Source organism: Odontomachus brunneus, unplaced genomic scaffold (assembly GCF_010583005.1).
Source record: "Odontomachus brunneus isolate Ranch 3 - 2012 unplaced genomic scaffold, Obru_v1 Obru_scaffold_047, whole genome shotgun sequence".
NCBI lineage: Eukaryota > Metazoa > Arthropoda > Insecta > Hymenoptera > Formicidae > Odontomachus > Odontomachus brunneus.
In genome coordinates this window covers 1,360,824-1,373,049 of record NW_022639497.1, presented here as the reverse complement: position 1 = coordinate 1,373,049, position 12,226 = coordinate 1,360,824, and the positions used below count along the sequence as shown (strand labels likewise).

The following is a 12,226-nucleotide window of genomic DNA, read 5'->3' as shown; positions in this document are numbered from 1 at the left end:
GCTCTTTTAGTGATTATTTTCTTGGTTAAAGTCAGTTTTATCCTGTCAACGTCTATGTAAATCCATTCTGCAACCCGTAAGAACTTGTGACATAAGATACGTTTATTTTTGTTCTTACTCGTAATACGCGGATGTTCAGATTTTTTACAAAAAGGACGTTAAATCTACTTCTAATCGATAACCGTGTTACTGGATCGCGCATTTCCTTTTAGCCGCGTGTCCAACTGGATGATCCATTTATTTCGTCACCGTTATACAATAAAGTGCATCGTGAAATATAAGAACTTGATCCATAAGGGAGACACGTATTGACGAGTTATTCTCACATATATCGTAACCGATTGCACACAAGCTCGGTATTCGGTGGCTCCTTTATGTCGCATGGCGCAGCTCGAGAGACTTTCACCGCTCTCGTGTACTTTCACCATTGAGAGAATTACCCACTCTTCCCTCCCCCATTACCTCTATTTCACTTGTTCTTAGACGAGACGCATAATTAAGCTGTCTGTATTTTGGAAAAATGAAAATCTATTGGTTCGCTGCCAAAATTTTATCACTGTTATCTGTCACTATCTATGTACTAACGATTCCCAATGAGTTTCTGAACTTGTCCAACGAGTTTCCGGAATTCAGTGATCTCTTTTTTTTCTTTTTTTTCGTTAATCGTTTGCCATTCTCACTGCACATCTTTTCCGCGTTAACTTTTTCCTCAATTTTGCCTTAAGAAGAACATCAAGCGAATAATAATAATACTTGGATATTTAGAGGATCTCTCTATATATTCGTGTTTTTACAATTTTTTTATCTTCTAACTTTTTCCTCAATTTTGCCTTAAGAAAAACATCAAGCGAATAATAATAATACTTGGATATTTAGAGGATTTCTTTATATATTTGTGTTTTTACAATTTTTTTTACCTCGGCATGAGATAAAATCATGCTAGACCGTGCTATCGTAAAATAGTAAATGTTAAGGACAAAAATATAATTTATGACCTTAACTTTGACTTGAGGGACATTAATAAGTTTTTATAATGACTTGTAAAAACTAATGAGTGTCTTTTTTCTACATATGTTAATTTTATAATGCTAGATAAATAAATTTCTGAGATTTATATCATGTGATATTTTAATGATGCGTCTACCACCTCGATATTTTATCTTGTTAGTATCCTTATCTGTTAACAATCATGTTTCTTTCAAGTTTTCACCTACTAAGAGATCTACCATATCGATAGTATCAATCTGACCTACAGATGGTTGGATAGAAAATTCTGATCAAATACAACTGATAATCTTCGCATCGTAGATAAAATATCTGTTGAGCAGTTCTTATGCTACATGTTTAGGACATATAACAAAATTATCGTAAAATTATTATTAAAAATTTTTTATTTTTGTTTCAAAATTATTATTTTAGATATCACTTTTATTGAGAGAAATAAGCTCTAAGAGAGCCTTCTACTAGCTGCAAAAACGTTATTTTTTGTTTAAAAAAAATAATTACAGAAAAGTTTTAATAAAAGGGGTTTTAATAAAAGTTTTAAGAAAAGGGATAATAAAACAAAATAGTAGAAGTAATAGAAAATTTCTGAATATCATATTACATATCGTTAAAGTCAGTTTATCTCATTTAACAAAGCTCATTTGATTAAATAGGAAGTAAATAGGAGTAAATAGGAAGTTGTTTATAAAGTAGAATAAATTTCTTTGAAGGATAAGAGGTTATGCAGTTGCAGACAATGAAACTGTTTCTATAAGTACAAACTGTACAATTTAATTTTCATAAAATAATAATAAATATACTTATAAATATATTGCACATACGTAAAAATTCTTATTTTTAATTAACAAACAAATTTGTTTACTTTATAAATTGGCATCAATTAAATATTGGAATTTAAATAGTTAGCGATAAGATGTTGCGATCAAAAACTTAAAAAATATTTCTTATATTATAGAAAACGTAATCATGGTATATTCTATATAAAAAATAAATATTACGTTTCTGATCTTATTATTATTGCCAATACGATAAGCAATTTTGTTTAAATGTCTTATTATGAAACGCGGGGCAAGTTTTTGAAACATTGTTTTAATCATGTTTCATTTCATGAGGCATGATGGTTTTGATTAGTAAGTCTCACGATATAAAATTCTCTGTCAGATATCACTGTGATCTTTTCATAATAATCTGGAGAAATGTGTGAGGCATATGTTTTGAGATATAAGTCCTGTTTATATTTATATCCAAACATGTACACATATATGCACTCGAACACATCATACAGTAGAATTTTTTTAGGGGATTTAATTAGAAGATTGTCAGAAACGGTAAAAAGAGAAACAACCCTCACATTTGTTAACTAAGAAAATGAATCGAACAGTGAAACAATTTACCGAAGTTTTATCAGAGGATATTCCTTATCATTTTTTTTTTTGTTTAATCGAGGCCAGAAGTAGCTATCACAGATACTGATTACACGCTGAAAATTTTTTCGACATATAGAATATCAACGGGCACATAAATGAAATAGAATAACTCGCTCATTTAACCGACGAGAAAATTTGGAACGTTCTTTACGGAAAAGAAAATAATTCACAGAAGAATCGATGCACTTCGATTTGGCGCTCTAACTGACAAGAGTAACTTTTCGTTACTTCGGCAATCTTGTTACATAATTTATTTGAGCCGTCAACACTTATTCACTCTCTTTAAGTGAATCAGTATAGATGTTTCCGATTGAATCAGTAAACGAATTATTTCACCGATCAGTGAATATTTACTGATTTTCAACGAAAATACTCTCACTTTATTACTCTGCCTTATTTTTCACTAATTTGCATCAGTGGAAGTAAGATTTTACTACAAAAAATCTGCAATACATAAATTTGTTATACGTTATACCAAATTCATCTTTTTGCATTTGTGACGATAAAATCAACAGCTTCCATGCATCTTGCAATAACACTGTCTGTGTTCGCAAAATGTATCAGTAATGGAAACAGTCGCTACTACTAACTGTTCCTTTCAGCGAGATTTTACTGTTTGCAGTGTTATACTTATAACTGAACTATCAGTTATAAATATAGCATTTCAGTGAAGAATATACTGATTGCACTTTAGAGAGTATTCAGTCTGCTTTTTAGTCTTCGGGTACGTATATACACGCTTAGCACTCCGGTTCAGCGAATGCTCGCAAAAAGTTGCGATAGAATTCTCTGTTAATGTGCTAAACACCATCTCGAAGCATCGACACCGTTCGACTCAGACTTGTAAAATTTCATACAGAGAATGTTACTTAGCGCGTTCCTCTTCTTTCTTCTTCTCGTGTTTCTTTGGATACCTTCCGGATGTGCTCGCACTTTGACTTCGAATTCTTACTCGGTCGTGTTGTTAATGTAACGAATGCTACAACGTAACAGAACAATCCACGATAATTCGTTACCGAGTAGATGATCGATGAACAAATGAACGATAATGATTGAAGTTTCTTTGAACATCGGCTCGTCATTCGTCGAAGCCTCGGTTGTCGATGAACACGCGATTCCTGAGGCCGCTGTCCGAGATGTAGCCAGTGGCCATTTTGTACTGATTCGCGTAAATAACATTATTTTCGTTGGCGTTGTTAGCATCTTTGAAGTCGTCCCGTACGCTTTGCGCTTGTTGTTGTTGCTGTTGCTGCTTTTGTTTATCATCTTCGATGTTCTTCGATTTTTGCTTTTTCAACGCGATATTTAATTTCTTCTTTCTATACGATTCGATGTAGAAGTCGCGGAAGAGGAAATAGAACATTATGGCATGCATGCCAATCCACCAGACGAAGGCCTTCGGATAATTGCACTCGATAAAGAGTAGCTGAAACGCGTGAATCATCACGAGAACAAACTGAACCATTTGCAAGGTCGTCAGGTACTTTTTCCACCAGAGGAATGGCTGCAAGCGTGGTCCCAGCGCCGCCAAGAAATAATACGAATACATTATGATATGTACAAAGGTGTTCAAGAAACCGAAGAAAGTGCTGTGACCACCTGCAAGCAAAATAATCATCGATCTTATGGGAGACTGTACTGTCGAATTTTATTCACAATTTTGCGTCCAATATTAATAATATTTCCCAGAATGAGTCGAAACTTGGTGTTTAGGAAGCAGTGTCGAATATTAATTAATAGAAATTTTCTTTGACTTAAATTAACGATAAATCAATGTGACGATAAATCAAAATTAATCAATTGTCATATATGTAATTAGATATAATTTAATTGACTGGTGAAATTGATTATTAATCAAAATATAAAAACGATTCATTTCATCAATCGATGAAATTATTTGTGATTTTATATATAACATTTGATTTTATTATTGATTTGCCGATTGCTTTAGTTAAAGAAAATTTTCATCAATTGATCAATACCCGACACTGTCAGGGAGGAGTTGAGATCACGCATTTACTGCATTTACATTAGATCGAAGCCTTCAGCACGAATTGTAGCAATAAGCAATATTGTTGAACGGTATAATTGTTATTTTACGTTTTGTAAAAAACATCTGAGAGCCCTTACCGGGAGTAAATTTGACTCCGAACCAAACGGACATTGGCATGCAGCCATGATGAATGACGTGGAGAGTGGTAATGTGATCATTCTTTTTTCTCAGCACGAAAAAAATCGTGTCCGTGAACTCGACGAATTTAGAGATGTAATACCACCAACAACCCCTCGTCATACGCAACGCGAGCGAATTGTCCGAGTAATCGACTGGTTGACATCTGAAAGAGTAATTTCCTCCCCAGCCGCTAACTAAACTCTAGAAGAACAGAAAGAAAGATCAGTAATATTTGGGCAAATTTTTCTCGAATTAGTTACACTGAGAAAAAGAAGCAGTTGGCACTCACTCGCCTTATAAAGAAATATTGTATCCATTCAACAAATTACGCGTTTATGCGACAATAAGTTTTATATACATATAACTCATTACAGCAACTATATAATTCGTTTAATCGATTGAACGAATTTGTTTGAACGAATTTTGCTCGTTTAAACAAAAAATCTCATTGATTTAGCCACTTTTTCTTAGTGAATTTTTTGAGTATCTATCGGACAACTTACCTCTCTGAACAACCACGAGGAGAAAATCACTTGAAAAAGATTGTACCATAACATTATTCTTCTGAGGTCGAAGGGTTTTCGATTTTCCATCAGCTTCGGTCCCAGCACTTTAACGAAATAAGCGTAAAACAAGCAAATCGTTAGCGTGGGAAACGGACTGCTCATCAGAAACCAATCGTTGACTCTTGGGTCGCTTTTGTTGTCCATCAGGTCCCGGTAACCGTCGTAGATCGTTCGAACTAATTGCGCCATCTGAGAACAAAGTAGCATTTTCATCTCTTTATCGCGTTCTCTTCATTTTTTCAGTAGGATATAATTCGACACTGTCGCAATAGTCATATCTGATCCTATCTAGTCGTAACTAACGTCAGCTATTCAGAGGTCGAAAGTAAAAATAGTCATAGTCCAACGCTAATGATATTACGTAAAATGCTACGACCGATTGTTATAGATATTGTTCGGAACAAATGACTATGTTTATGTGACTTGAATAACGCGGCTGAAATATAAAATATAGTTTAAAGCTTGAATAACGCGGCTGAAGTATAGTTTAAAGTGCATGCGTAACGGTTGTTGCAAAATACGAATTAGGTCAAAATTGTAATCAAATTCGTTATAACGTGTTATCGTCGATCTCGTCATTAACGAGGAGGAAAACAGAGTGCTTATTATGTCGCAAGATTACATCGTAGATCGAATGTCAATGAACAGGTTCCGCTAAAGCCAATTCTCTTTTTCGTCTTTTCCGTCGATGTTGTAGATGAGGTTCTCCCGCTAACCTCGAAACTGATTACGCATACTACTGCCGACGCAACTCTTCCTTTTGGGTGACGGAGAGAGAAAGAGAGAAAGAAGTTTTCCATCTCGGAATACTGGCGCGTAGCAATGTGAGAGAAACAGGTGTTGCCTTGGCGGGGCCCCGACCGTCGATTGCGGGGCACGCGACTCCATCTCGATCCCGATCTGTCGGCGTGGCTGACGCGATCACTCGAAGATCTCCTCGGTAACGAAAGGTTAGGCCACTTGTCCTTTCACCGATTGAAGGAGATTGGGACCACTCCAACGCCCAAACGCTTCTTCACCGACGCAACACGAAGAAATGCGCCTCGGGACTTGTTGCTATCACGCTCAATCCACCACTCAATCTTTAGTCGTGCGCTATTCACCGCGTGTCACCAACAGCGAGGCGTTTTTTTGCGGCCTTGGGCATGTGAATAACATATTAAGATTGGAAACAATATCGCATTTTATAAACTTTCGCAATTCAACACGGTGTTCGCGAAGATAAATTGCGAGATACATGACCGTCCACATTTCCCGTGATTAAGGAATTATGATACATATGAATTTCAAAACAGTCAACGTCAAGTTCAAGTGCGTACTCTTCGTAAAAACAAGTCAAGGAGAGCTTGAAAAATCCCGGTAGATTCCACAAAATTATCAAGCGCAGCGACAAGTGCTGTATCATTTTCTTCTTGTTTGCTTATTTGAATATCTACCTTAAAACAATCGATGCTTTGGAATAATTAGTCACCTTGGAAATTACTTCACTTTATCTTCACATTGTAGTCGCAGTATTCTGTGAAAATTGCGACATCTTCGATATGCATAAATAAGTCAACATTTCAGTCTCGTCACTCTGCCAATTAGCTAAGTAAATACGGATATTCACGCAATAGCATGTAATGTAATTGTAATAAGTACTGATAGGCATTGAAACAAGTGTTGACTGAGTATACGTATTACTACTTATGTATACAAGTATTCACTTAATATAATATCTTTTACATGACGTATGTTTTAAACATAGCCATCCTTAACCCTTGATTCTTCGGGATACTTGTAATACATTTATTCTTGGCGGAAATGTTGAAACACGAATAGCATTTCCATAATGAGCGGATGAAGATCATGAGTTATTATTAATCGCAAGTTATACGTCGAAAGAAAATGAACATTATATATAGAATCGTTGTTTTTAATTAATTCTATAGTTCTAAGCGTCAACGAATGATGTAAAACATATGTAATTCTTATTCAGCACTTCTTTATTTGCTTGTAACTTCCGGAAAAATAATCGGGATACAATCTTGTTTGTTTCACAGTCGGTGTAAAAAACATCGAGGAATGTGGATCTATTAGTGGTTTTGCAATTCAATGAAGTTGAAAAAAAATTATAGTGTGAAAACATTTTAAAGACGGTAACGTTTGAAATGTCAGTCTAGGTAAATATTCATGTTTGGGGTTTTAGGGTTAATTGCAGATGGATTTTAGTTTTTGAGCTTCGCGTATCAAGACACACGTTATGTTGAGAATCGAAGAACCGACAGTAATGACAGTAAGAAATGCCCGATATAAAGTAAATTCTCTCGGAACATTTTTGTCACCGACAGAGATCAACTTCAAGTTCGTCGCATATGCAATGAGCGGATATGCATATGATTTGCCAAAGTGGAGGCCGACCTAACGATTCGGTACACCGAATACAGGCATTTACGGGGTGCAGTCGTTTTGGAACCGGTCAATCTAGTTCTGCCATCGATTCAATTGGACTCGATTCGCCGCATTTGGCTGTCCTGGAACCGCCGTCGGCCGCTAAGTACTGCCCTTTTTCGCGACGGCAATTCCGCGACACTCAGCTTCCGTTTCCGGAAGCAGCGGATCACGGTCTTTGCAAAAACTCGCCGGACAAATTGGAACAACACCCGAGATTTCGTGGCTCCGCAATATCCCGGCACGGGGATTTCCGCGAAACCCGGCGTGTTTAACGAAAAACGCGCGGCTGTGGCTCGAGCCCGTGGATTTCGCAACGCCCTATTCACAGCAGAAAGGAAAAGTGGCCTCACCAAAGGCTGCGAGCGACTAAGAACGAGTTCTCGCCGAGGAAAAATGCGGTCTCCACCGACCGATCGTAGTCATACGATCTCGTCTTGCAATCCCGTTTGCTCCTCCGCTCCGCATCACGCTCGTAGACACTAATAGTCCCGTCGTGTCGTCCCGGCCAACATGGTGTTAGCCGCGACCACTGCGATTAATGCCGAACGTGTTTATCCTTTTCTCTTTCTTTTTTTTCCACGGATGTGCAACATCCGTTTGTAGGTGTTGATATACGATCGGTGTCACGGCCGAGGGAGTTATTTTTATATTTTCGTATATTGCACGTTGTGCAATGAGTGTCTATATTTTTTGTTATAAAAACAGGAAGGATTTTTATTTTTATATACACGCACTCGCATGTGTCTATGTATTGTATGTTATTTCAGTCTATCAGTATACTCGTTTTATGCCGCAAGCGAAGCATTCGCGTATACGTGACGCTCATTTGGATCGATCGTAGATGCGGATGAGCCTTCATCACGGAACTTATCATGTGTGTCTCAGCATTGCATTATTGAGGAAATATATGAAGCGTAGCTATGTTTTATAGGAGTCATACGCTATAAAATCTGGGATAATAATTGGCTCGCGATACAAAATGATATTCTTATAGCTGCAATCTTACTTTCTTCGGCGGCAAGTGTAACACCAGAAAAGTTCCTTAATTATAGGTTGCACTTACATAATATAAGTGATCGTTGGATGTGCAAGAAATGGTACCGTTGCCACCGTTAGCTCGCTTGTTCGAAAATGCTTGCGGGATTCGCAAAACATCTCGGAATGGTTTCTCGAGATCGGCGGTCCGGTGTTATAGCTAATTTCTCGACCAATTATTCGGAACCGTTTGCTCGAATAATTTTTGTCTCGTTGCCATTGGAGATGTAATACAATTTGTCAGCACGCTTCGCGGAATACGATCGTAAATCAGGGCGCGACAATAAAACTATAACTACCGACGTACGTAATTTCTGCGACATCATCGGCGTGCGGCCGTGTATCTTTTTTATATACATGTAATAGGTATTTTCTTTTTTATTTATTAGTGGAATTTACCTTTGTTTGTGCGTGATCGCTTCTTGCACATGGTTCTTGTAAAATGTAAGTTTTTTTTCTGTTTTCCTTGAATAAGAGATAATCCGTCGTTTCTAATCTTCTTGGTAATGCCGACTAATGCAAAAAATATAGTTTGCAGATTTGCAATGTAAAGAATAAGGCCTGCACGCTTGTTCATCGCTCGCGCCGCGACGCAATTCAAACCGCTGCACTCTCTCGAGAGACGATGACTCGACCGTGTTTTAAGTGCCATTTGCTTGGCAAGTCAGGTGCATCCTCCTGCATTTAACTTGTAACGAAAGTAAACTGCGACGAATTTATCGTTAAGGTATACGCCCTCGATAATGTCGCGATTGCATGCGTGCGTGCGTGCGTGCGTGCATGCGATGTGTATTGGTACACCCATCGTAATTTTCTTTTTCATTTACGTGATGTTTCTTACGCCCTGAAGGAATTCGTTCGAGTTCAAGAAGCGAAGCAAAATACTCTCTTACTCTTTGGAATGTTGAAAGGAAACTCTCGGAAAAGTTCACGAGCGACTCTTGAGTCGCGTTTGAAGATATTTAAAAGTGCGATCTCCTCTAAGACACTACGTTCCTACCTTAGTATACCTTTGATTACGATTGGAATTTGAAATTACGGAGCGCCGGTGGAAACAACCGATTAGTTAGAGTATAAAAATTTTATTCATTATTCAAGCAGCTCATTTATAAGAGTGGTAGTTACTGATAATGCGTTATGCATCGTATGAAGAAACGGAAAGTTTATCTTTCCGGAGACAAATGATTTATTGATTATTAATCGAACATACTCGTTCATTGATCACATTCGATCATTATCGAGGTAAATTTGTTTCAACGTTAAAAGTTATACTGACATCTGAGTCATTAGACGTGTAATTGAGTTTTCAAATTTATTTTTCGCAGTAGCAATAAGAATATTCTATTCTTGATAACAGCATCGCCGACCACTAATTGGGACCACATAACAAGTTTGACTAGTGACGTGTACTTTTGTCCAAATATAAAAAAAGAATCAAACTTTATGACTTTTTAACATTATAAAACTTTTTGTGAAGTAACGAAATCTACGCGCAGTTATTAATATACTTAATAAATGCTTAGAAATTTATACTCGACTTTTATCATTTTTTAATTTGGCAGATAACGATAACAAGTAAGACTGTTCTTTCGCTTCGATGTTCAAGAGATAAATACGATTTCAATAAAAAAAAAATTCATTTGTAACAATGATAGTATTTGTTTATATTTGTTTATGTTGATGATATAGATCGCCATAATAGCCTTAACACATGATGTAATAGCATTCTATAGTACGGATGTGTTAAGGAATATTCTAGGATAATATAACTTTGTGCGTTGATTAAGTCGAACTGTTTATTAATTACGCAACTGTCAGAACTTGTTATTGATTTTGTTCATTATCAACTTCATAACTTTTGCTGTGTTTAAAATAACTCTTATTAGAGAATATGACAAAAGATGTTTTCTTTCTTTCTTTTTTTTAAAAGAATTTCATACTAATCATAGCTATCATCAAATGCGATGACAGTAATAGCACTTGTAAAATAATGAAAGGTCATAATGAGCTACTAACATGTGAATTGACACGAAGAGTGTTTGCGTGTGCGGAAGCTTATTATTGAACTAGCTATTATGAGGTAATTACGGACTTAATGACCTATTAAGATTAATATAGTTTATTAATTTATAAGTAATCAATTATAATAAATATTAAATAATAAGTAATTATTACCAGATGTTATAATATATGAATTTAATAACTATCATGTTTCTCGGTATATATATTATTTTACTGTCGCGATACTTGACGCACTAATATATTCAAAAGTACTAAAAAATGTTCAAAAAATATTGAGAAATAATCATCCATGTGTATTCAACAGCTATTAACGAGAAAGAACGCAATCGCGCGGTTTAACACGAAATAACTTGTTAATCCGATCCAATCTACTCGCAGTTCTCTATTTCGCGAGTAAATAAACGTATACGGGATACCCATTATGACAATCTGTCATTTGTAAGCGGTAGGATCGCGTAAGATCCATTTGCTCACCTCGTATCACTTTCGACGCAGATTTCTTCAGCACGGGGATGATCGCCGGTATGAAGAGGGTGTTGCGCAAGAGAGAGACAGAGAGAGAGAGAGTTCTCACACCGCGAGATACAGGCATATATTGTTGAATATTGTGGAAACAGCCACGGGAGTGGTGCTATATATAAGTACTACCGATAATGAATAAAGGTCGAGGTACGCGAGAACGGCGGTGGTCAGCGACTCCACTGCGAGACACCGTTGGCAAACTGAAGCCGCCACGGTAAACACAGTGCCTTATATCGTCTTGGGCCCGCGGCACGTCCGTGGTATCCTGTGAACGTGTCGTAGGTTACATACCTGTCCCACCTGCCCCTGCATGAGCCCGCGTTGCTCCTATCGCCCTCGTGGAAGACATTTCATACGTGCGCATCGGCGCGATTGAACGAACCGCTCCTCAGACAGTGATTCGCTATTCTTTCGATATCACCCGAGACATTGGTGATCAGAGATACGGGGTGCTCCGCAAGATTTCTTCCGTGTTTACGAATTTATTTAGCGGGTTCTGAAAGAGTGCGAACGGTTTTTATATTCAGCTTTACGGACCGGCGAGTTTTAGTTTTACGATATGTTGCACGAAGTTAGATCGTCTTTTTATATATATGCACGTACATGTGTGTATACGGACTGGCAGAATATATATAGCAGACTTTGTCTGGAGAAGATTAGAGAGACAGAGAAAGAAAAACGTATTTTTTTCTCCGTGAGTGCTCGGAAATATGTTTCGCGCATAACTGACTTAACTATATAGTGGAACATTGGTATGTGTATATTTTTATGAAATTATACGCGATACATTGTATAGTTATAAGAGAAATTGCGTGTGTGGGATTAAAATTATTTGTTTAAAGTACCTCTGTTTGTAACGCTGATCGCATTCAAGATAAAATCTTTTTAACTTTCATTATTACACAGAGTATATTTAGAATACTCTGACGATAATGCAAAATAGATTGTTTTAATTTTCGTTGAAGCAAAACAGGTATTGACAAAAACAGGTATTGAGAATTAAATAATCATGTGCAGTGTATATTTCTGGAGCACTTCAAGAG

The 12,226-nt window shown here is 36.8% G+C and overlaps 1 protein-coding gene across 1 annotated transcript; it reads right to left on the bottom strand.

Moving 5' to 3' along the window:
* Positions 1 to 2,185: 2,185 nt before the first annotated feature.
* Positions 2,186 to 11,399, bottom strand: LOC116844893 (elongation of very long chain fatty acids protein AAEL008004-like). Its single transcript, XM_032817018.1, has 4 exons — positions 11,136 to 11,399; positions 5,109 to 5,360; positions 4,563 to 4,806; positions 2,186 to 4,031 (listed from the first exon to the last, which is right to left on the bottom strand). Exons 2-4 carry the CDS (start codon positions 5,358 to 5,360, stop codon positions 3,511 to 3,513), a joined length of 1,017 nt encoding a protein of 338 aa, XP_032672909.1. The 5' UTR covers positions 11,136 to 11,399; the 3' UTR covers positions 2,186 to 3,510.
* Positions 11,400 to 12,226: the final 827 nt, after the last annotated feature.